The sequence below is a fragment of the Pocillopora damicornis genome, chromosome 14, assembly GCF_964200805.1.
Source record: "Pocillopora damicornis chromosome 14, jaPocDami1.2, whole genome shotgun sequence".
Lineage (NCBI taxonomy): Eukaryota > Metazoa > Cnidaria > Anthozoa > Scleractinia > Pocilloporidae > Pocillopora > Pocillopora damicornis.
The window spans coordinates 16,824,483-16,849,475 of NC_142683.1; the positions used below are offsets into that span (position 1 = coordinate 16,824,483).

The window sequence follows — 24,993 nt, forward strand, 5'->3', positions numbered from 1 at the left end:
CCAAATCGCTAATTACACCTGGGTTATTTAAGCGATTAGAATGTAAAGCGTTTTTAGCATGGGTTAATTGCTTAGTAATTAGGATTCTTTTGGCATTTGCTGTTCTCTGTTTACGGATACAGTATGAAATACTTGTTTTGCGGATTTCAATTTTTAGAGCATCCCACCATTCGCGAAGGGAGGCGAATTCGGGGATTTTAAGCTTAAAGTTGTTAATCGATTTTGACATAATGTTTTTAAATTCTACATCTGAGAGTAAAGAGCTGTTGAACTTCCAAATTCCAGGACCGTGATTAGAAGGGTTAGTCGTTAGTTCAATTTTTACAAAGTCATGATCGGATAGGTCGTATACGCATGGAAGAATATTACATTTCGTTACTAGGGTTAAGCCTTTAGCGACGAGAAAGCGGTCAATTCTAGATGCCTGGGTATGGTCTTTATTAGACCAGGTGAAAGTTACTTTGCGCGGGTTGTTTTTGCGCCAAATGTCTGTAAGTGAGAAGTCAGCACAAAGGGATCGGAGAAGTTTTTGATCAGACAATAGGATGGCGGAACAATTTAATTTATCTAGGACATTGTCCACACAATTAAAGTCTCCCCCGATCACTAGGTCCCCTTGGGGGAGAAAGTAATTGTGCAGACAAGAGAAAAAACTTTTACGATCCGAAATAGTATTGGGAGAGTAAATGTTTACTAAATTTAGTTTAGAATTATAGTAGTCAATGAGTAAGCTCAATATTCTTCCTTCGGAATCGGTCAAAAAACGGATAATTTTGCCTGGAAAGTTTAGAGAAAAGAGGATGGCAACACCGGCAGACCTGCCAGTCCCGAAGGACCACAGACATTTGCCGCGCCAGAGTATTTCGAATTCCTTCGCTTGTTTTTTGCATGAGACATGTGTTTCTTGTAAAAGGATTATGTCACAGTTTGAATAATTTAATTCTTGAATAATTTTTCGACTTTTACTGGAGGACCCGAGTCCTCGCACATTTAGAGAAATTATTTTAAGCTTACTCATTGAATATAAATAAATACCGCCTTCTCCTAGGTTTAGCTCTCTCCCATCCATCATCATCAGTTTCGGAGCCAGAGTAGTCACGGCGGGAAGATCTATCGCGGTCATCGCGGCCGCGATAATAATCTCGATCGCTTCTATCTCTCCCTCTTCTGTCGTCTCTCCGGTCATCTCTTCGTTCTTCTCGATCGTCCCTCCCTCGCTCGTCTCTTCGTTCTCTTGGTCGTTCTCTTCTACCTTCGTTGCGTTGTTGTTCTCGTTGTTTCTCTTGATCTTGTTGTTTCTGTTGTTCTTGCTGTTCCTGCTTTTCTAGTAATTTCTGTTGTTCTTCTTGTTGTCGCTGTTGTTCTCTCTGTTGTTGTAGTTTTTTCTGCCTTTCTTCTCTTTCCTTGGCGCGCTGGGCTCGCTCTTGTTTCTTTTCCTTTTCAGTTTTAGGTGGCGTTGGCTCACTATCGACGTTCGCGCTGAAGAGCAGGAAGGGGCATTGAGGCATGGAATGGTTGTCCGCTAAACAAACGGAACATCTTGGCGAGTCTTTACATTCTTGAGCTCGATGCCCAGGGCATTCACAATTAAAACAACGGACTGCAGAGCAGTCTTTGGCCATGTGGTCAGTAGCTCCACAATTCCGGCAAGCTTTTGGCTGATTTGGGTACCATATTTTGATAGGTTCACCAGCTATGTTGATGTTGGCAGGGATAGTTCGATGTAGCGCCATTCGAGCCGTTCTTACTCCATTCTCGATATGTTGTGCAATTTTGTCGCGCCGAAATGAAAGGACACGACCGTAGTGGCTGAGTCGGCCAATCACGGCAGTGTCGGGTAGTTCAGCGGGGGCTTCATGGATCTTGACGAGGACCAAACGATTTTCGCAGTCGCCCAGGAACACTTTGAGACCGGCAATCACGACAAAAGGTGTTTCAAGAGCGGCTTCTTTAGCTGCACGGCTCTTAAAAGTCACGATCCAAGATCTATTGGACGCCTTTCTCTGGATTCCGGTGATAGCGTCAATATCGATTTCTGCCGCGTCAAAAGCTTCGAGAATTATTTGCGATGTGACGGTTGTATCAACGCTAAAATAAATAGAGCGATCCTTCGTGATTCTACTTTGACTAGGAGCATTCAAAAAAGGCACGGCCTGAAATTTCACACCCTTATTTTCCAGATTTTTAGTACCTCAGGGATTTCGATTTCCACGTCTGCGCCCCAGGACTGTGAACCTTCTACCACGCTTGCGTCTACGACGTCTCCTGGATTCGCTGTCGAGTTATCTGTAGTAAACTGGCTGATATTTTCACTTTCCTGGCTGTCCATGTTGACCAATTGCTGCAAAAGCAAGGAAAATAAACTTTTCATAAGCCTTTTAACCTTACCCAAGAGGCCGAGAAGCTTACAGTACTGTTTCGGCCTTCTGGGCCTCATCAGTGCAGTGCTGATGTTAGGATGGAGGTAAGGCAATAAAGCCACCCCAAGTGATCTCACACATGTGGGATCACTTAAGCCATGCCAGAGTGCTCAAACTAGAAAAACTAGTGAGCATGCATATATATATACATACATAAGTTAAAGAATTAAAGAGGACACATCGACTCTCTGTGATCTGAGTTTCGCGCCTAAGCGCTCGTCAGACAAAGTTCTGTCTGACGAGCGCTTAAGCGCGAAACTCAGAGTCACAGAGAATCGGTGGGTCCTCTTTAATTCTTTAACTTATGTATACTTAGCTCTGCTACCACAGAATTTAGCACTTTATGCCAAGGTAGACTCTACCCCCACATTTATATATATATATATATAGATATATAGATAGATATTCACGTCAGACGAGTCATGACTACGCTGGAAAATGCTGTGTTTTCTTTAAACGACGCAGAGGTTTTCATCGAGTATTTCATGAACCTTGGAGAAAGACATAAAACATGGCCCGTGAGGCTGGAACATTTCGATGTATGTATTCTATTATGCCGATCAAGGCTACTTACAGGTAATTATTGTTGTATAGCGCTGTATAGTAAAGTAAACTACAGAAGAGAGAAGTATAGAGCTATCTAGGAGTACGTATCGCTGTTTATGATCCATCATTTTTTTGTTCGCGCGCGATTGGTCTAAACGCAGCAAGTGACTGAATATGTCCCATCTAAAACTGGGTGATATCCGAGAATATCACCTAAGCAATATTCCCCAATTTGCAAATTGGCCACCGTAAAGAGTTTAAAATCACACGTTTCGAGCATTAACCCTTTGCAATCGCTCTGACGAAGGGCTAGCGTTCTTTGTTACCCCCTTTATTAATTGAATCCAGTAAGCTGTTCATAAACATTTTTCACGTACGTTGCAAATATTTTAAGGATAAAGAACACAATAGCCCATATTTTGCACGAAAATATGTACGGATATTTGCCCTTGGACATTGTCTGTCCCTCGAAGGTCACAGCTTTCGCATCTTGGAACAAACCTTGCCCGCAGACAAATATCCCTATTTATTTTCGCTCCAAATTGGAGACATTGTTTATATAGCGCTGTATGGTGATGTAAAATTCGGTAGAGGGAAGCATATGGCTATCTGGCGGTTCATATTGTTGTGACGTGCTGTATAGCTACTGCATTTTACGGATTTACAGTGCTACTCAGGGTATGATGCTGTATTGTGCTATATAATGATAAAAGTTGCAGTAGAGGGATGTATAGTACTATTTTAGGGAGGGGGGAGAGGGGCGTATTGGCGTGCGTATTCGAGGAGTTTATTCTACGATGTAAGGACACATGGAGTCGAATAATCGACGGAACGCGTTTGCCCATAATGAATCTCTCGTGTTGTTATCGGCTATCTCTCTAAGTACTATAGTAACTTATCCTTTCTTGATTATTGTTTCTAGGGTCTTCTCTGCGTCTAAATCCGAGATGGCGGCTAGTGACGCTGTGGAGTCCATGGATTGGCCTGCCGCCAATGTAGGATTCGCAATGTAGGTGGACCCTGGGCGAGAGTTTGACCCATTCCCAGTCGGATGATAGAAGAAGCCTTAATTTGGACATTAAAGGACCCGTTTTCGAATGCACCGATTATGTCACCGAGACTTGAAGGGAGCTGTTCCGCTTTATAACTGCTATTATGATGAGAGGATTGAGGAGAGCAAACACTGGTACGTGAGACTTAAAACTGAGAGACCCTGTGGACTGTGGAATCAGTCGAAAGGAAAACCGAGATTTTACTAGAGATGACGTTAAGAGGACACCATCCTAACGTGTTCAAAATGAGCATGATAACAACTACTCTGGGGGGAGTAAGGAGGTTTATGAGTTGTAAGAAGCCTGACGCTGCGAGAGCGTTGAGAACAATGAAAACTGAAACAGACATGGAGATGGTCGCGTCTAATGAAGCGCGCAGAAGAATAAAGTTGGGGGCGATGAAAGAAATGCGCGTAAAGATGGGAATAAAGAAAAAGCACGATGAAAAGAAAAGGATGGAACAACAGGAAGCAGAAAGAAGGGATGCGCAAATGTGTAAGGGTGTTAAAACTTGTGTGAGGAAAAAGGTAAAAAAGGCGCAGACATGAAACAGTTTCAACATTTTCGTCGGCGTTCAAAACCGTCTGACAATATGGAGAACGATAGACAGTGGAAGAGATACAATCGAAGAAATGACGCACATGTGTTGAGTGGGTGGGGGGTTGAAAAATGGAAATTTAGTACTGTGAACTTAGCGCGTGCGGGTCCAAACAAGCATTGAAGTCCCCATAGGATCTGTCCTCTGTGCATCTTACGTGAATCCTTAGAATATGGAGACAGACAATGAAAATCAACGCAGTTTTTGTATTTTATACACTGAACATATCTCTTACACAAAGAAGTAAAAAAATAAGCACAATAGAAACCGCCTTAAATTGTCCGAGGGATTAAGTAAAATACGCGCTAAACGGAGACACTATAATGAACCCAATTACTCCCAAGACTGATCATAATTTAAACTCTCCGAAACAGTATTAATACAGCGACAAACATGGTGTCAAAAAGAATTCGAGAATATCAAACTGGAGGATAGTTTTTTTTACTAGAAACGTGATGTTACATCGAGTTCTCGGAATAAGCAACAAAAAGAAACACTCATATCAGTTGGGAGAATTTTTCTTCAGAACTTGGGAGTTCATGACTTCATATAAACTAAGGTAAATGAACAATTATCTTCAACTTTAAATAAAAATAGCATCAAAACACTTCACACGAAATACACATAACGGGCTCTAATTACAAAGCGTGCTCTAAATACCTAAGTATAAGTTCTTAAAACTGAAAAAGACATCTTCAAATTGTGCCAAGGTAAATTTAAAGCAAAGAAAAAAGTTTCGAGAGGTAATTTTCAAAAATTAAAAGTTTCATCCTGAGGCCTGAACCTTTTCAACTACAGACTTGGTTTACATTAATTCATGAACCTTTTCACCAAAATAATTCCTAACGAGGACTACATGGCTTACTTTAACTGCTTCTCTAAGTTATGGGCGTAAAAAATTTCCTACTAAAAACAACAAATTCCATGTCACATACATTAAAAGTCACAGCTATGGAAACTTCAGTTATAGTGAACTCTGCGTCGCTGTTTCCTGGTTTAGATTACATGGACAATTTTTAACCTCTCTCTATTGGTTCCTTAAAGAAAACAGATCAGTGTTTGATAAAACCGACTAAAATTGACCAAACTCATTTGATAACCAGCCTTTTGACCTGTTGTCGGCCTGTTCTCTGAGAAATTTCGATTTTCGTTTCAACATTTGAAAGAGTCATATTATAAAAGTCAAGTGGGCCGGGCCTACGGGACTAGAGGCTGGCTACACGACGAAAAGTAGGTCTTATGTCTCTAACATATGGTCAGTGAATTCAACAACATCATCTTTGATGTTTACTTCTTCAAATTAGGCTTAGAATGGCAATCTTGGCACTGATAGAATTAGATTGCATTAAAATGGATTAAAAAAATATTAATTAATTTTTCTTGTGAAGAAAATCTTAATTTGTAACAAAGTGATTTATGATGTAGAAAAATCATCAAGTTTTATCAACATATGGCTGCAAATTTTGCAAATCTAAGTTTTGGAAATAGAAAAATTCGCCAACTTTCGCAAATGACGAATTGTTTCTTCGCTTATGAAAAGCTTAGAGCATAAAGGTAATTAAAACCCAGTGGACAAGCTCCTGGTTATGTAAAAGTAAAATTACCTTTAAACTGTTGTCCATACAACTGATTGTAATACAGGAATAGAGCTGAGTGTCATTTTGACGAAAACGAAAATCTCGTATTCGCGTTCAACTACTGTAGGCATTCATAACAGAGGCCTTGTTACATTTCGCTCTCTTCGCGAGCATTTAAATTTGTAAGGGTAAGAAAAAAAGACAATTCCACTGATCAAAAAATAATAAAATTTTATTTCTTCACCAAAGTAAAGTTACACATCTCGAGTTCCATTCAAAAAAAAGTAGAAAGTAATGAAAAATAGCCAAATTTGCCAAAATAGAGAAACATTTAACCCCTCTAAGTTCATGCGTCATTCTTTTTGAGATGAAAAAAAAAAGTTTTCATTTATTCAAGTTTGTATTCAAATTTTCTCTTTCCTTTGCCATGAAATCAAAAGTGACGTCATCTCCAATCAGCAAAAAGGGAGCCCAGTGTTTGATGTCGCGGAACTGGTCTGATTCTCTAAGGCTTCTCATGGCCAGGTTCAGTGACTCGCTTGCAGGTTTACTTTCGGCAAGGTGTCGATAAAAGCATTTCATGAACTCTAGAGTAGCCTTGTCATCAATCGCCCACAGGGACACCACAACAGACCGAGCACCAGCCCCCATAAAAGCGCGCGCAATGCCAACCACACCTTCAGCCTTGATCTCGCCTCGACCGCTGTGGCAGCAACTAAGTACAACTAGTTTAGCGCGAAGTTGAACATTTAACACATCACGAATCGTTAAAATGTAATCCTCCTTCTTGGTAGACAAAGTAGATGTTCGGTCTGGGTCAGGTGTAAGAGCAATTTCGCCAGTTTCCATACATCCGTGTGCCGCAAAGTGAACTAAGGAAACGGAACTGAGTCTTTTCAACACCTCACGTTTGGTGGCCTGTCTGCCAGTGATTGGCGTGATATTCAGAATTTTTCCGATTATTTCTACTTCTTCTTTAGCAAACGGAAGCTGCTCGAGGACTTTCTCTCCCTCGCTGTTAGTAACCTCGGATACCCACGGATCTCCTACAAGTAACGCACCACTGCTTTTGTGATAATCATCTGGGCAATCGGCAAGGACTCTAAGACTAGTTAATGATGGAACGAGTCGGATTCTGAAAGATTCACACAGGTATTTAGAATTACCATCCTTCAATGCAGCGTAAGGAGCGAGCCACAGGGGTCCATCGGGAATAATAACTAACTCATCCCCTTGAATCAGGTCAGCCACCGGCTTTATAACGTTATCATACAAAGCGCTCAAGCATTTGCTTTGTTGGATGGCAGGTTGAGGGTTGTCTTCTTTAGGTTTCTCATCCACTTTTGAAGGGCTCTCCCTCAAAGCATCCAAAGATCGATTCTCGCATCTCAAAATGGAACGAACACCAAGTTGTGTATAGACACCGAGCATAAACGACTCAAAGGACTGGCTAGCTCCACTATTCTCTGAAACAAAACCTTTGAGTTTACTTTGTCTTAACTGAACTTGTTTTCCTTCGGACACAACCCAAAGATTGACGTCAGCGTTGTCCACTGCCTGAAAGATGGTGTTTGATGGAACGCTTTTTAAAACTTTTGAAAAACGTTTCATCCAAATCGATGTAGACTTAGCAGTGACTGCTAAATCTTCATCACCTGCCTTGTGCTGACTTGCTCCACCACAAAAACTGGATTCCATAAGGTCGGACAGAACTTGAGCTCTTCCTTTCTCAGCAACAAATAAGGCTTCATCTATATTACCTTGTTCTACGAGAACTCTCCACAAACCCGTATACGCCATTTGATACTGATTTCGAAAGTTAACTTTCCACTCGTCTTTAGATTTTAGAAGTACTCTCAAGGAATTGAATAAGTTTATGCTAGCCTGGTAATGTTCAACGGCTTTTGGCAGTCCACCCTGCAACTCAAAAACGCATCCTAATAAATAGTAGGCCCTTGCCTCCAAGGATTTGTCTTCGACCTCTTTAGCAATTTTAAGCGCTAATTTGTATGACTCGTTAGCCTTTATCAAGTCTCCCTCAGTTTGATACATATAACCAATATTGCCGTGGGCATTACCCTCCCCATGCTTGTCTCCTACTTCTTTAGCTATTTTAAGATCTAGGTTGTGGTACTCTATGGCTTTTTTGAAATCACCCAGACTAAAATAAGCATTGCCAAGATTGCCATAAGCACCACCCTCCCCATGCTTGTCTCCTACTTCTTTAGCTATTTTAAGATGAAGGTTGTGGTACTCTATGGCTTTTTTGGAATCACCCAGACTAAAATAAGCATTGCCAAGATTGCCATAGGCCTTACCCTCCCCATGCTTGTCTCTTACTTCTTTAGCTATTTTAAGATGTAGGTTGTAGTACTCCATGGCTTTTTTGAAATCACCCAGACAGCCATAAGCATTGCCAAGATTGCCATAGGCCTTACCCTCCCCATGCTTGTCTCCTACTTCTTTAGCTATATTAAGATGTAGGTTGTGGTACTCTATGGCTTTTTTGAAATCACCCAGACGGCCATAAGCATTGCCAAGACTGCCATAAGCACCACCCTCACCATGCTTGTCTCCTACTTCTTTAGCTTTTTTAAGATGTAGGTTATGGTACTCTATGGCTTTTTTGAAATCACCCAGACGGTGATAATCATTGCCAAGATTGCCATGGGCGTTACCCTCCCCAAGCTTGTCTCCTACTTCTTTAACTATTTTAAGATGTAGGTTGTGGTACTCTATGGCTTTTTTGAAATCACCCAGACCCTGATAAGCATTGCCAAGATTGCCATAAGCGTTACCCTCCCCATGCTTGTCTCCTACTACTTTAGCTATTTTAAGATCTAGGTTGTGGTACTCTATGGCTTTTTTGAAATCACCCAGACGGTTATAAGCATTGCCAAGATTGCCATAAGCCTTACCCACCCTATGCTTGTCTCTTACTTCTTTAGCTTTTTTAAGATATAGGTTGTGGTACTCTATGGCTTTTTTGAAATCACCCAGACTGTCATAAGCATTGCCAAGATTGCCATAAGCACTACCCTCCCCATGTTTGTCTCCTACTGCTTTAGCTATTTTAAGATGTAGGTTGTTGTACTGTATGGCTTTTTTGAAATCACCCAGACGGCCATAAGCATTGCCAAGATTGCCATAAGTGTTACCCTCCCCATGCTTGTCTCCTACTTCTTTAGCTATTTTAAGATCTAGGTTGTGGTACTCTATGGCTTTTTTGAAATCACCCAGACTAAAATAAGCATTGCCAAAATTGCCATAAGCCTTACCCATCCCATGCTTGTCTCCTACTTCTTTAGCTATTTTAAGATTTAGGTTGTGGTACTCTATGGCTTTTTTGAAATCACCCAGACGGTGATAAGCATTGCCAAGATTGCCATAAGCACCACCCTCCCCATGCTTGTCTCCTATTTCTTTAGCTATTTTAAGATCTAGGTTGTGGTACTCTATGGCTTTTTTGAAATCACCCACACTGAAATAAGCATTGCCAAGACTGCCATAAGTGTTACCCTCCCCATGCTTGTCTCCTACTTCTTTAGCTATTTTAAGATGTAGGTTGTGGTACTCTATGGCTTTTTTGAAATCACCCAGACGGTTATAAGCATTGCCAAGATCGCCATAAGCACCACCCTCCCCATGCTTGTCTCCTACTTCTTTAGCTATCTTAAGATGTAGGTTGTGGTACTCTACGGCTTTTTTGAAATCACCCAGACTAAAACAAGCATTGCCAAGATTGCCATAAGCACCACCCTCCCCATGCTTGTCTCCTACTTCTTTAGCTATTTTAAGATCTAGGTTGTGGTACTCTATGGCTTTTTTGAAATCACCCAGACGGTTATAAGCATTGCCAAGATTGCCATAAGCACCACCCTCCCCATGCTTGTCTCCTACTTCTTTAGCTATTTTAAGATGTAGGTTGTGGTACTCTATGGCTTTTTTGAAATCACCCAGACGGTGATAATCATTGCCAAGATTGCCATGGGCGTTACCCTCCCCAAGCTTGTCTCCTACTTCTTTAACTATTTTAAGATGTAGGTTGTGGTACTCTATGGCTTTTTTGAAATCACCCAGACAGTTATAAGCATTGCCAAGATTGCCATAAGCACCACCCTCCCCATGCTTGTCTCCTACTTCTTTAGCTATCTTAAGATGTAGGTTGTGGTACTCTACGGCTTTTTTGAAATCACCCAGACTAAAATAAGCATTGCCAAGATTGCCATAAGCACCACCCTCCCCATGCTTGTCTCCTACTTCTTTAGCTATTTTAAGATTTATGCTTTGGTACTCTATGGCTTTTTTGAAATCACCCAGACGGTGATAAGCATTGCCAAGATTGCCATAAGCGTTACCCTCTCCATGCTTGTCTTCTACTTCTTTAGCTCTTTTAAGATCTAGGTTGTGGTACTCTATGGCTTTTTTGAAATCACCCACAATAAAATAAGCATTGCCAAGACTGCCATAAGCGTTACCCTCCCCATGCTTGTCTCCTACTTCTTTAGCTTTTTTAAGATATAGGTTGAGGTACTCTATGGCTTCTTCTCCCTGATTATAGAGACCTATGACTTTCTTGACATCACCTGAACTTGCACTACCGTGGTCATGACTAATAGGATCTTTTTTCTTCATGGACTTATCTCCCACTTCACTGAGAGACTGAAGTCTTAATGACAACAAGATCCTATTGTTTTTGTCAATCTTTTTTATGTTAAGGGTTAAAAATGTGCAAAAAACAAAAAAGATTATGTTTCTGATCATATTGATATGTAATAGTCCATTTTAACATTTGCGTGCTTGGTTCCTAAGCCTCTGAACAAGAGCGATGATTAAGGGTGACCTTGTTATGATAAAAACATTGCTGATTTTTAAATGCAAACTACTTTGTTATTATCGTTTCTAGATACTGGTCTCTATCACAACAAGGTCACCTTCAGCCTCACGCTAAATCAAAGGCTTGGAAACTAATTACACAACTATAAAATGGCCCATTAGGAGGGCTTTGCATGAAAGGTATATGATTTATAACATTCAGTCTTAAAGTCAGTTATGAAGTAAATCTACACTTCAAAAAAATGTTTTTTCTGTGTGCAGCCTCAAAATTAACGCGAAATATCTAGATTTAATCCCTAGTTTCCAAAAACTGAGCAGCACTTGCTCAATTTTTAAATTAATATAGCTTTAACATCAGTGTTGAGAGTAAAAAAAAATATATCAATTTGAAAATAGTTAGTTGATGCAATACTGAATTCTCTGTACTAACATTACAAGAATCGTATGGTTGACAGTAAGGATAATTATAAATTTGGTCTGAGAAATTAAAGGGTTATTTAAAATAATGTACCAGTTATTGGCATGGATAGTAGAACTAAGTCAAATTGGCTAAAAGGAGTAATATCATTAGTCATGAGGTAATAACTTCTCCTATGTTTTTAATCTCACACACTTAAAGTATATGAGCTGACAAGTTCCCATCATAATTTCTCCCTTGAAACATCAAATGATGGAAACTTTTTCCATTATACCCACGGTTAAAAATGAAAGATTCCTTCAAAGGATACAGCTAGTCCCTTATCACACCAAGTGATTGCTTCTTCAAATCTCTTCAGTTCAACACAAGCAGTGGCTCCTGTAGGCAACAACATAAAGAAGCATATTATTACTGTAGCTCAATTCTGAGAAAAGAACCTGAAACCATTGAAATCATTACAGACCAGAAGAAAAAAAGACAAAACAAAACAAAACAAAACAAAAAAACTGAATGGAAAAGAATAAACAGGTCCTATTAGGTTTCAGTTACATTTATTTAACTTTTAAGACAACTGAAACTTCTAAGAATATTTAAATTGGGACCAATAATTCCTTACCTAAAGAGTTCCATAAGTCCTGATCCTTACTTCTTTTTAAAACAGCTAGATATTGACTTAACATATCTCACACCTGTGACTACCTCACTCAGTGAGCTTAAGGAACTAAAATACTCGTGCTGAAATTTTGCTTTGTATTCCCCATTGAGTTCTTCATCCAGCTCAAAATAATAATTATTCTCATCAAAATTAATGGAAAGTAGTTGCATAGCAGTCAAGAGCTGGATTCAAATGTACACCAGGGTGGTCTCGACCTCTAAATTAATGTTAATTTAGACAAGATTGAACTCCTCATTTAACCTTAGAGTGTTGAGTTATTTTTTATTATTACTATTATAGCACAGCTAACATATCTAACCTCTCACAATTGCCTTAAGGAAAGTTGGATTTAACTCCCCTTGCGAAATGGCTTTTGGAATTCCTAGGAATTCCTAGGAATTCCTAGGAATAAAGGTGTGAATTTTCACGGTAAATTCGGACTGGGAATTCCTAGGAATTCCTAGGAATTCCCAACCATAACAACTCTGGTTCTAAAAACCTAGAAATTCCTAGAAATTCCCAGAAATTCCCAGAAATTCCCAGAAATTCCCAGAAATTCCCAGAAATTCCAAGTTTATAGCCAACAGGACTTGGAATTCCTAGGAATTCCTAGGAATTCCAACTCAGAGAACCAATGACTTTCCCTGAAAAGCTGTAAATCTTAAAAATTCCTAGGAATTTCTGGGAATTTCTGGGAATTTTTGGGAATTTTTGGGAATTTTTAGGAATGTTTAAGAATTACTGGGAATTTTAAGCAAAAATTTGAGGCTAATGATATAAAATAAATACTTTAAATTAAAAAAAACCCAGCTAAAATTCAAGTATTCAATGAAATTTATTTAAAAGCTTGATTAAGGCGTACATGTAAAATATTTTTGATTAATTATTAACATCAATGTGTGGTAATATTAGGATGGAATTTGATTTATTTTTCTTTTCTTGAAAACTTCATACGGATTAATCCTCAATTACAGCTATTCATATAAAATAGTTCTAATCAATCATTAAATTTGGTTTGACACAAATTGTGAATAAAATCTGTTGATTCTTTTCCAAAAAATACAATATCCTAAGTTATATTTATATAGTTATATTCTTGGGAGTGAAAGGGCTAATTACAGACAAATAAAATTGATTTTTTGATTAAAATCTTGTTATAACTGTAACAATAAATTAGAATGAAGTTATCCTAAACTGCAAACTTAGCTGCTGTTTGTACTGTTTGTATTTTTTTTCCTGGACTCACAATGAGTTGGCCTTGAATGAGGTTGTCAACAAGAACCTTGACCATTTTGTATCTGGATTCCTTGACATCTGAATTTGAAAAAAAAATAATATATTAAAATATGTATGTTTAAAGCTCAGACCAGGCTTTTAAGATGGCTATGAGGAAAAGGGCATTCATTGGATTCTCAAATTGAGAAATCTGTGTTATATTGAGTGACTTTTATATTGGAGTTAGTACATCTCTCTCATGGATTTTACTAAAAAAGGGCTGAATACATTATTTTGTTTTTACCAAGGAGGGCTTCTTTATGTACTAAAGTTTGTTATGAATCTTGAATGTTCCCAAACGTGACCAGAGGAATCTTGAAACCTTACTGATAGGTTTATTTCATTGTAAAGCATAAGCTTAAGAAACTGCGGCGTGCAAGTGACCGATTCGATTCTCAGAATTATTCTAGTTTCAGTTGCGCCGAGCGTTATGTAAGCTTAATTCAACCCACTACATCTATTCTTTTATAAGATTTTGATCACAACGAATATCGCAATTTTTACTCACCACAAACTTTCAAAATCGTAGCTTTACAGATGGCCACTCGACCCTTGTTTGTACCGGTCCATATGTCAACTGTTGTCCCTACTTTTAACTCCACGGCGCCAACGACTTTCTTCTCTTTTACAACACTCACGCTATTCTCGTTTTCCCGTTGAACCAGAATAAAAGCTATCTTTAGAAATGTTATATTAAGCAAAACAGTTGAGAAAAGCGATCAACCGATGAAAAGTACATTCAAAGATGAGCGCCAAATGGAGTCTTCTTTGTTTCCGATCACGGGCATGATCACGTGCATCTTTTAGGACTTGTCATTGGTTAGCAAAGTGAATCCGCTGGCTTGCCGATTGCAGTGTTAAGAGAGTCGTACAACTTTATTTTGACTTCTCCGACCGGTTCTCTGCTTCTAGAAGATGGATAGCTTGGTGATATAAATAAAGATGTGAGCTCACTCTATGTAGAAATAATCGACAAGAATCGATCGTATTACAAATGCACGATTTGTGGCCGAAAGTTGTCGAGGAAACAAAGACTCGAAACTCACTTGAGTTGTGTTAATGGCAAAGGTGAGAAATAACACAAGCCAATCACAGTTTTGAATGCGACTACAAATCGTCTTTTACCCTCCTATTTATAACAGAAGGATACCACATTCGGAAGTGTAAGAGATACATAGATGATCCCAGTGTACCAGTACCTAAATCTACAAAGCTTGACCGTAGCAAGCGTTCAGCAACACGTTCCAACACCGCCATCTCGATTCCTCAGTCAGTCGTTTCCACTGAACTTAAAGCAGTATTGACAACAGAGTAGAGTGCGTCTTACAAAGGAGAAACATTTGTACAAGAGACAGGAGTAGCTATATGCGATTACAGAGGTGCGTTGGAACTCTGGTCCACAAATAGTTATGCACTGCCCGAAGTATAAAACAATTTTGTTGATAGCTGACAGACAGAGAAGAACAACAAGTAAACTTAAGAGCTGTTATTACTGAAGTGTGACTAGCATTTTTCATTTTTATATAAAGAAGGACTTGTAATTTGCACCAAAAATAAAAAGATGTAATATTTTTTTGGGAGATCCAGTGATTGGGATATTTAAGAAATTAAGTTATGAAAGGAAACTTGGTTGGTACTTCTCACTACTAACAAGTCTTGTTGACAAATATTTTCAGATCAGAGTTTCAAATAAAGTAAATTGAAGACGTCATATAAAAGGTGTTTTTCCTCAAAGGGTACATTGACTACCTCTGTCTTGTCTGCATGCCAAATGTTTGCAAAGTGTGTGGATGACACAAGTATTGGAACTCTTACAAAAATGTTTTGTAAGAATAAAAACAGCAAAACAAATTACAGCAATTAGTCATGAAAATAGAGCAAAAAAATGAAAAAAAGCAGCAACAGCAATCATGAAAAAAGAAAGATTAATTAGGTGTTGAATTTGTTTGTCTAAGGCATGAAATTTCTACTAAAAGTATTGTCAACAAAAAGTCTCTGACAGCGTTTGAGGCAACTGAGCTTGACTGTTCCAAGGTTTTCTAACAAAGGCAACCAGTAATGTAGGTTAGGGAAGTAAGATAACAATGTAATTATTGTTAATTATTGTGGAAGTTGGCAATTTCCATTTAACATAACTGACAGCTGGTTCATGAGAAAATCCATATAAATGTAAAGATTTACTAAAACTTAGTTTGAGTAATAAATTTCATGCTCTTTAAGTTATAAACATGTACATGTATGTATATCTCTTGGTAAGTTTTGTATAGCATACCTTTTATTGAGCCAAAGTTTTAAGCCTCTGAAATTACTCTTTTTCTTAAAACCTTCACATTCAAGGTATTGAGAATTTCTTAGAATTTATGTGGAGGGTATTAAAATTGCCTCAAATTCAATTCCCAGCAATTCCCAAGAGTTCCACACTTCTTAAATTATAGGTAGTTTGTAAAGCTGAGAATTCTTAGGAATTCCTAGGGATTCCAAGTCCTCACAAAACTGGAGTCTTCCTTTCCCAGAAATTCCCAGTAATTCCAAGCTTTTTAAATCAGAGTTAATTTGCATAGATGGGAATTTTTGAGAATTCCTAGGAATTCCTAGGAATTCCTAGGAATTCCCAGAAATTCCCAGAAAACTGGGAATTCAGTTTGCAAGGGTCATTTGCATAATTGGGAATTTTTGAGAATTCCTAGGAATTCCTAGGAATTCCTAGGAATTCCCAGAAAACTGGGAATTCAGTTCGCAAGGGTCAATGGCTGCTTCTGCATCCCCTAGTGAATCCTGGTGATTTCCTGTTATCAAAATAAATATCTCTGATTAGCCATACATGTAGCACCACTCCATTACAATAATTTTGAGAAAAACTTGCAATGCTCACTGATATCTGGGGTAAGAGGTTACTTCTTTGTATATTTAAGAGTCCAATTAAAATAAGATGTATATTTTTCTGGGATGCATCAAAAATTATCACCAGAAAACTCAGAAAACATCTCAGAAAACTACTACTGACAACTCAATAGCTTCAAAATAGAAAAAAAAAATGCATATTAAAGCTCTCATTATCTTACCAAGTTTAAAATGTGCAATAGCCCTGTTGTTGTGCAGTTTGGCCTTCAGTTCTTTCTCATTGCAGTTCATTTTAATTCCTTTGGTGTAAAAATGAATAGCATTGATGAAATCTCCTTTCTTGAAGGTCTCATTACCCTCATTCCTATAACCATCAGCTGCGGCTGCAAAGAAAAAATAAAAAATAATTTTGTCAAAGTCTTTGGTTGTAGTTAATTAGTGTATAAGCAACGCTGCCAAGATCTGGAGATTTAAAATCTGAAGATTTTTCCTCTTGTGCCAGTGACCACTTTTGCACCTGCCTGACTTGACCCATCCCTGAAAAGCTTAGAGAATGTGTGCAGTCCCCCCCCCTCCCTGCCCCCTTCACAGGACACACTCCATTCAGTAAATTAATGAGAGATTTTTTTGTTGAAAGCTCAACTAAGCAGACTCAGTTGCTGTTGTGGTTGTTGTTGTTGCCGTTGTTGTTGTTGTTGTTGTTTAGAAGAAAGTGTAATCCCTACTTTCAAACAATCTAAGTGTAATCAAGAAAATTAGAGCCTCATTCTGTGCCTGTGAGACTCCCTGATAATCAGGGAGAGTTGGAATATTAATATATAGATTTAGCCAAGCCTAAAAGCAGAGCTTGTTTTTTTCTTTTCTTTCCCTGCACGTCTCAACGCCTTGCCCCGGCCAGGACTAGAACCCGGGTTGTCTGACTCGGAGCCCAGTGCACTGACCACTGGACTACTGGACAAAGCAGTGGCATTGGCATGCCTGCGGTACAGTTGACCACACATGTTAAAAGTAGCACCTTGTACGGTTGTACATCCAAATCTTTTCGGCTTGATAGGTTACTACTATTTTGTATAATTATGGGACTATGCTCTGCGAGCTCCGCTATAAGTGTAGAAGAGTCTAATGCCTTTAATACATTTAGACAGCTTGTTAATGAGTCAATAAGATCCAAATGTTGTAATCATAAAAACCAGAAGCAATATATTACTTATAGAAAAATAGTTATTATATAAATGATAAGAATAATGATAAAGAAGATGAGATTAATATTTATAATGATGTTAATAATGTGGGTGACAACAGTGGTAATAATAATTATGAGAATTTAACATCACTCTATTTGAAGCAAACCCCTGGGCATTTAAACTTTTGGAGATAGGTTTCCTAAAATTTCTATTCCACAAGCAAAATCAATAATGTGTTCAAATGCCCGACAATTTTTATGCAAAAAAAAAAAAATTAGCAACCTGACTTTCAACTAATTGACCAAGCTTTAAAACCTAGACCTTTTAGACTTTTTTCTTCTCAGCCATTTGTTAGTGAAAGTTCACTATCAACCTGTAATGTATTTATGGATTTATAACACAAACAGTACACAACACCTTTGAAAGGAATCCAACACGTTGTTTTAATTATCAACATCACAACACACATGCTCTGATACACAAACAAGAGGGGTGGGAAGGGTAGACTTAAACATTTACAAACAATACACTACCTTAACCCTTTAAACCCTAAGAGTGACCAATGATCACCAACTTAAGAAGCATTGATCTTCAAATGAATTCTCTTTTTCAGTACCACAAGAAACATACAAAGAATAGTATGGAGAATATGGATACTGATGTTAGGGTGTCAAGGGTTAAACACCTCCATATTCAATGATATAACACTTGCACTCTACTGGAAATTGGTTGCTTGGGGGAAGTTGAAACTTTCAATGGATTGTTGCATAATATAATGGAAAGATAATGATGATGATGGTGGTACTTATGATGCAAACTTACAAAATGGATGTTATATGATGATCAAATAAAGTCTTTTCTTATTATAACTTTGTGTACTTGCTTTGAACTTTGAGGAAAGAAAATAACAAATATGTCATAGATCCTCTCAGTCAATGAACGGCATATTGTAATCATAGAAGAGAGTCATGACTGGCCAAATATCCTTTAAAGTGGTAATGCAGTGTACTAATATCATTCTCCACATCTGCTTACATTCTTGAAACTGGTGGAATAGAAAATGTTTTAACAATGACTGAAGCCAAAGTTGAACCTAGCTCACCTCGTAAAGTGTCCTTGTCAAAATCTGGAGCATTTTCTTCGTCAGGTAAGTCTTCATTTTCAGATGGAACCTTAATTGGACTTCTTTCTTTAGCCATAGCAACTGTAAGGGGATGCTTCCTTCAAAAAGTTGCTGTTTTAAGTCATCCTGGCCTGAAAAAAAGATGGTTGCAAATGGTAAAAAATTAGCTCAACATATTACCCAATTCTAAACTAAATATTTTTTCCCTTCTGAGAATGGGAGGGATACATAGACACAAAATCACAAGCAATTAATATTAATAGCATATTTAAAGCAGAAAAAGAACAAAAGATACATATACTGAAGAAAACAAGCATTAATATTTAAATACACAGTAATTCACTTCTCATTACAATAAATTTCAAGATTTACCAAAGACATTCCTATGCAATTGACTGAAATAAATTGGGAAAAAATCAACATCTGTGTGTTTCAAGTTTATATAATTTGTAACAGTAGCAATTTAAATCATTTAAACCAAGAAGTGGTAGGTAGTTGGGTCACATCTGGATTTGAAAAGTGGCCCATCCAGGGCCTGAGCTTTACTTAAACCTGGTTTCCTTACATGAAGCAACTAGGAGTATTACTACCCAACCCTGGACAGGATGCAAGTCCATTCCACCCTCATTCCCCCCCTCTTCACCCCCCTAGCATTTTATCAGGTTTTCCTAACTAATTTTTGCTACTCATTTATACTCCTGGGTGGAGACAGACACTGTAAGAGTAAAGTGTTTTGCACAAGAACACAACACATTGACTGGAACCCAGACCTCTTAATCCTGAGTCCAGCACAGGCCAGGTTACAAATGCAGACCTCCTGACCCTGAGTCCACCTCACTAATCATAAGAACACCATGTCTCCGCAAGAGGAGAGAGTTTATGCTGAATCCTTTCTCATAAGGAACAAATTAATTACAGCACCCAAGAAAAATTCTCTTATCTGATTTTTAAATAGGGATTACTGGTCAAAACTTATAAAAGATATATTTCTTTAATTCAATTTCCTACAGCTAAGCTGACACCCATATTCGTAAAGGTGATTGTTGGTTCAACTGTTACACTTGTTGCTGGAAAAACAGTGAAATATATATACATTTATGCATGCTGATGTATGCTGAAATGGATTTCAATTTGGTACAGGTGCTGACATTTGTGGTTTACCAGTATATGTATATTTAACTAATTGTTTTTGCAATTATTCTATATTTACATTGTTTTGATGCTAACTTTAATTCTCCTAGTAATCAAGACTGGTTGTTTTTTAAATAACAAATAATCCTTGCTGGCTGTCTTCAAGTACAAAAACTTTCAATAAACTTAGAGGAACAAGGAAGTCAATTGTGCTGGAATTCAAAATAGCTTGTAAGTGTAAAATCAACCGATTGCCAGGGCTTTACAGAGGAATATTGGCCCAAAGTTGTACCACCATAGCAATGAAATGGTGCCAATATTCCCTAGTACCTCTTAAGAAAGCAAGGTAATTGTAATGCACCAGTGTCACTTGGACTAAACTAGTTTACTTTAAATTAACATGTTTTATGATTGTCTGTAAGGTGTGATGATGGTCTTTGTGGAAAAATCCTGACCAAGTAAGAACCAATCAGAACTTTATATTTACCCCATGACTATCTTGCCATGTAATAACATAAATTATCACCAAACACACACTTGGATGCATGCAGCCTCATGCAGAACTAAACCAGTTTTGATTAAAAAAAATTGATCGGAAACATTCAGTTGATGTGATTATTGATTGATCACATATTAATTAGCAGATGACAAAAGGTAAAACTTTTCTCAGATACCAATCAATCATTACCAGTTGATGAGATGAATTCATAAAACTCGAATGCAGTTAATTGAAAGGAAGCTTGCAGTAAATCACTAGCTGACTTTTGAAGAAAAACCAACTAGTCTTAATATTTAACAATGAAATCAGTATAACATTACAGTTTGGAAGGACAATCTAAGCAGTCTATCGAAAAGAAAAAAATTACTTTCAAATTATAAAATGATAAACATAAGCACATGAAATACGCTGAAAATGTTTATCGCTTTTTGATCAAATGCATCATATATACGGGAGCAAATTAAGTTAATACAAACACGAGCCCGACAAGAAAGCTAGCGCCAAACACGATTGTGTGCATGCTCCACATGACACGCAAACGAAACTGAAAGTGTTTCGATCAACAGCGCTTGCACTGAATCAAATCGATATCATTTGCATATTCCTTTAACTCTCCCGAGTTACTTATTTTGTCCAAGGTAAACGCCAGGTATTGCCTACGAATTTTTGTGAATTCGATAGCTGTAACTTGTTCAAACAAGCTCAAATTAATAAGTTTATAAGCAACACGAAGCGGCAATACAATTAATACACGCTAGAATAAAGTAAAAGTTAGCAATCCTCGTCACCTAACTGCAGGAACGTCTTTCATTGTCGGAAATTAGAGAAAGTTTGGACAGATGAGAAACATTCGAAGGAGGAAATTTTAACTAAAAGAATTCGAAACAAAAGTATTTACCTTCAATTAAAAAAAAATCTGATACAACCATGCGTTCTTACCTCTGTCGCGGAAATAGAAGGCACGTTTGACTGTTTTCCGACCTTGCTTCCTCAATCCGTCATGAAAAAGTTTCAAAGAAAGTCACTAAGACTGAGAAAGTACTAAGAAAGACACGAAAGCTATGTCATGGAACGGAGAATCGCAACAGCGCGTTGTGAAAATGAAACAGGGAGTTCCTTGGCCCATAAGTCTGTGCAAGCTAGAAGCCGGAAATTCTTCAACTCAAATTGAAACAGGAGCCCACTTAAGAGCGGCTGTCATCGCCAAAAATACAAAAATAGAATTGGTTTGTAATAACCGATGGGGTCTAATTATCTTTTTGAGAAAACGATCTTATCCTAAGAGATTTATTTAAGATACAAATGGACAAGTCGCTTTTGGTGAAATGAAATATTCAAACAAAAAATGTTTTATACAATTCAGGAGCTGTGTAGCCACCCTAGTTGAACTGATTCAATAAAAACATCAGTGGCCAAGTATTTACTGAAATGGTTCAGTTTCGAAATGACAAACGGTACAGCTAACTGTACTTTGGTTCAGTAACTTGACACAAACGGTTCAGAGAAGTGTGAAATGGCTTAAGTCATCGGCAAATGGTTAATCGTAAGCCGCAATGGTATAGTATCGAATCAATCTACTCACCGTAAAGTGAAATGGTTTCGCGTGACCCCAAATGGTTTAGCGTGACGACAAATGGTTTACTACAAACCGAAATGGTTTAGTGTTGCAGCAGTTGGTTTACGCAATAACCGCCAAAAATACAAAAGGGAAATAGACAAGTCAAGCTTGAAATGAAACAGTCTATGTGGGGTCCAACGTCACAACTACGTCATTCAGATCGAATTTGGCGCAAAATTATTTCTGTAGCCTCGTCTACTAGACTCAGAGAGTCTCACTCCGGTAATAACCTTTTTCACATTTGTCTATTTTAGCTTGCTAGCGAATAAATTTATACCCTCATCATCTTGCCACAATATCAATAAGTAAATGATATTTCGGATGAAACTGTTCTCATCGAGCCGCTGAACGTTCAGTAGCTTAGTAGTCATTTACTGAAAATAAAAGTAAGCTTAAGCTTATATTTCACAATGATATAATTTCCTATCGTTTCAAACCATATGCTTTTTTTTAACTCCAATTTTTATAGTTTGTTAAAACTAAGTTAAGCCGCAACTATTAGAGACTTAATCTTGAGGTTGTAAAATTTCTGATAGTAGCGGCTTAACCATGTTGGGAGTTCAAATTGCTATTAGCTAGTTCTAAATTGTTCTTTTGTTCTTTTCAGTTTCTTTAACTGAAAACTGCTGTACCTTAAATGGAGAATTGTTACCTTGGTCATGGTAAGAATTCCCCATTTTTCTACCTCAATATAAAATAAGAATCTGAAACAAAAGGAATAACAAAAATACAGATAAAATGCATCATTTTACACGACAGCACATTTACCGTCTAGACAGTAAGAACCATAGCTAGGAAACGTGATAAAGCGATTCATTGTTTTAAGACGGCGAAACTACAACTAAAGGGCGCCTAAAAACTATATAGTTTTTATAGTTTTGAGGTACACTTTAGATTCTTATGCTGGTCCATTTCAAGCTTGTCATTTCCCATTCCCTTTTGTATTTTTGGCGGTTATTGCGACTATATCTGTTACTGATTACCTACCAATTATATTTTTGTATTTTTTGCGGTGACGGCCGCCCATAGATGTAACTTTTGAGAATATAACTTACTATCGAGAAAAAAAATTATGACCCAAAATGAAGAAGACTTGATAAAATAGAATAGGTTGATGTATCAACACAAGGCGAGGGTGAGAAAAAGAACCAAAGTCACGAATGAAGGAACAAACATGAGCTGATATAGAATTGCCTAACGGTGAAAATACACAGCGAAGCCAGCCACACTATTGTTAGCTGTTCTGAAAAAGGCAAAGCGGCATTTTTTTTGCACTGATATGCGGTGGATTGGGCCCTGAAACAAGCAACATCACGAATCATGTTCGGAAGTGCACTAACTAGTTACCATAGCAACAACAAACTGAAGACCACTGGATAACAAAGATTTCGTTGTCTTGGCCAGATTAGTATTATTTTGGCTGATTTCTGTATCTGTGGCTATTTCGGGGCAAGCTGTCATGATGGTAACGTCACAATCACCTGTAGAAGATAACATATGAATAACATTACATGTATTACTTAAGGATTATCTAACAGTTACTTTGTGGTTGCCTTAATTAAATACCTTTCATAGTCTTTTCGACTTATAGAGCTATTATTAGCTCTTCCGATTAGATTGAAATGTTTTGTAAAGAATCCTTTGACGGTGGTATGTATGTGTTGATGACGAAAATCTGAAAAGGAGAGGCGAACATTAATTAATTTGACGTGAGCCACAGACAAAGTTTAATGAAGACGTGCGTCATTCACCTAAAGAGTCCTCTTTGGCGCTCCTTTCCTAGTTCCTTGAAAATGAAAATGACTTTGACAAATCTCCTCTGCGGTCACTAATATGAGCTTATATTTGCTGCACTCTATCTTTTCCAAACACATTCGTTTTGAAATATATCCGTCCTCTTTCAGTGAGCCGTAGTCGTCGGTGAATACAATTGATGTATTGGCAAACAGCGAGGAGATTGGCTCTTTTAATCTTAGACTTTGGCAATAAAGAAACTAAATTAGGAAAGCACAATGCTTTCCTCTTCAATATAAATATAACTTAATTGAAATCGATATATCTAACCAACGCCCTGATTTTCCCTCTCTGTCTCATTATTTTCTGATGAGGTGTGCAATAAGCATATATCGACCTCAAGTTAGGTGGACTGACCTTGCACTGACTCCAGCGGCGGTACATGGTCCGTGGGGGGTTAGAGAATAGAAAGCCACTCTCTTTATGGTACAAAAAATGCATACCTCTCAATTCTCCCCCTAAGCGTTATGCTGAATAAATAAAAAAGAACTAAGTTGCCGGTTATAGTAGTTTAGATTTAGTGTTTTATGTTGTCGTTTATAATTACCGCTCAGATTATCACATTTTTTAACCTCTGAAGCATGTCCCTGGCCTGCTTTCTTTCCTAACTCAGGTTTGTTTTGAGCCTCCTCCGTGTCCCTGGCCTGCTTTCTTTCCTAACTCAGGTTTGTTTTGAGCCTCCTCCGTGTCCCTGGCCTGCTTTCTTTCCTAACTCAGGTTTATTTTGAGCCTCCTCCGTGTCCCTGGCCTGCTTTCTTTCCTAACTCAGGTTTGTTTTGAGCCTCCTCCGTGTCCCTGGCCTGCTTTCTTTCCTAACTCAGGTTTGTTTTGAGCCTCCTCCGTGTCCCTGGCCTGCTTTCTTTCCTAACTCAGGTTTGTTTTGAGCCTCCTCCGTGTCCCTGGCCTGCTTTCTTTCCTAACTCAGGTTTATTTTGAGCCTCCTCCGTGTCCCTGGCCTGCTTTCTTTCCTAACTCAGGTTTGTTTTGAGCCTCCTCCGTGTCCCTGGCCTGCTTTCTTTCCTAACTCAGGTTTGTTTTGAGCCTCCTCCGTGTCCCTGGCCTGCTTTCTTTCCTAACTCAGGTTTGTTTTGAGCCTCCTCCGTGTCCCTGGCCTGCTTTCTTTTCTAACTCAGGTTTGTTTTGAGCCTCCTCCGTGTCCCTGGCCTGCTTTCTTTTCTAACTCAGGTTTGTTTTGAGCCTCCTCCGTGTCCCTGGCCTGCTTTCTTTCCTAACTCAGGTTTGTTTTGAGCTCTTCCTCTTCTTTTACATTGTAAGAAATAATTGAGTGGCGTGAAAACTTATTTTAAGAATTGTTCTCCATGGTTTTCTTCCTTTCGTTTGTTCTCTGTCGGGTTGAGCAAGAAATCGTAAATAGAAGCTCTCAGCAGATAATTTTATTGACCCAAACCAAAACAATTTGCTCACA

At 38.2% G+C, this 24,993-nt stretch overlaps 1 protein-coding gene and 2 long non-coding RNA genes across 3 annotated transcripts in view; 1 reads left to right on the top strand and 2 right to left on the bottom strand.

The window, feature by feature from the left end:
- Positions 1 to 4,802: 4,802 nt before the first annotated feature.
- Positions 4,803 to 24,993, bottom strand: part of LOC149034767 (uncharacterized) — a 72,204-nt gene continuing 52,013 nt past the window's right edge. Inside the window, exons 2-7 of the mRNA XM_089194455.1 lie at positions 18,505 to 18,656; positions 16,440 to 16,601; positions 16,116 to 16,163; positions 12,422 to 12,460; positions 11,758 to 11,825; positions 4,803 to 10,897 (exon numbers count right to left, since the gene is read on the bottom strand). Coding sequence (XP_089050581.1) covers positions 6,578 to 10,897; positions 11,758 to 11,825; positions 12,422 to 12,460; positions 16,116 to 16,163; positions 16,440 to 16,601; positions 18,505 to 18,601 — 4,734 coding nt within the window. The 5' untranslated portion in view covers positions 18,602 to 18,656 and the 3' untranslated portion in view covers positions 4,803 to 6,577. The remainder of the gene's footprint in view (positions 10,898 to 11,757; positions 11,826 to 12,421; positions 12,461 to 16,115; positions 16,164 to 16,439; positions 16,602 to 18,504; positions 18,657 to 24,993) is intronic.
- Positions 12,919 to 14,049, bottom strand: LOC149034768 (uncharacterized). The gene is made up of 2 exons (XR_016183106.1): positions 13,886 to 14,049; positions 12,919 to 13,416 (listed from the first exon to the last, which is right to left on the bottom strand). It is a non-coding gene; the product is annotated as an uncharacterized LOC149034768 (long non-coding RNA).
- LOC149034769 (uncharacterized) lies at positions 14,309 to 15,095 on the top strand. Its single transcript, XR_016183122.1, has 2 exons — positions 14,309 to 14,445; positions 14,520 to 15,095. It is a non-coding gene; the product is annotated as an uncharacterized LOC149034769 (long non-coding RNA).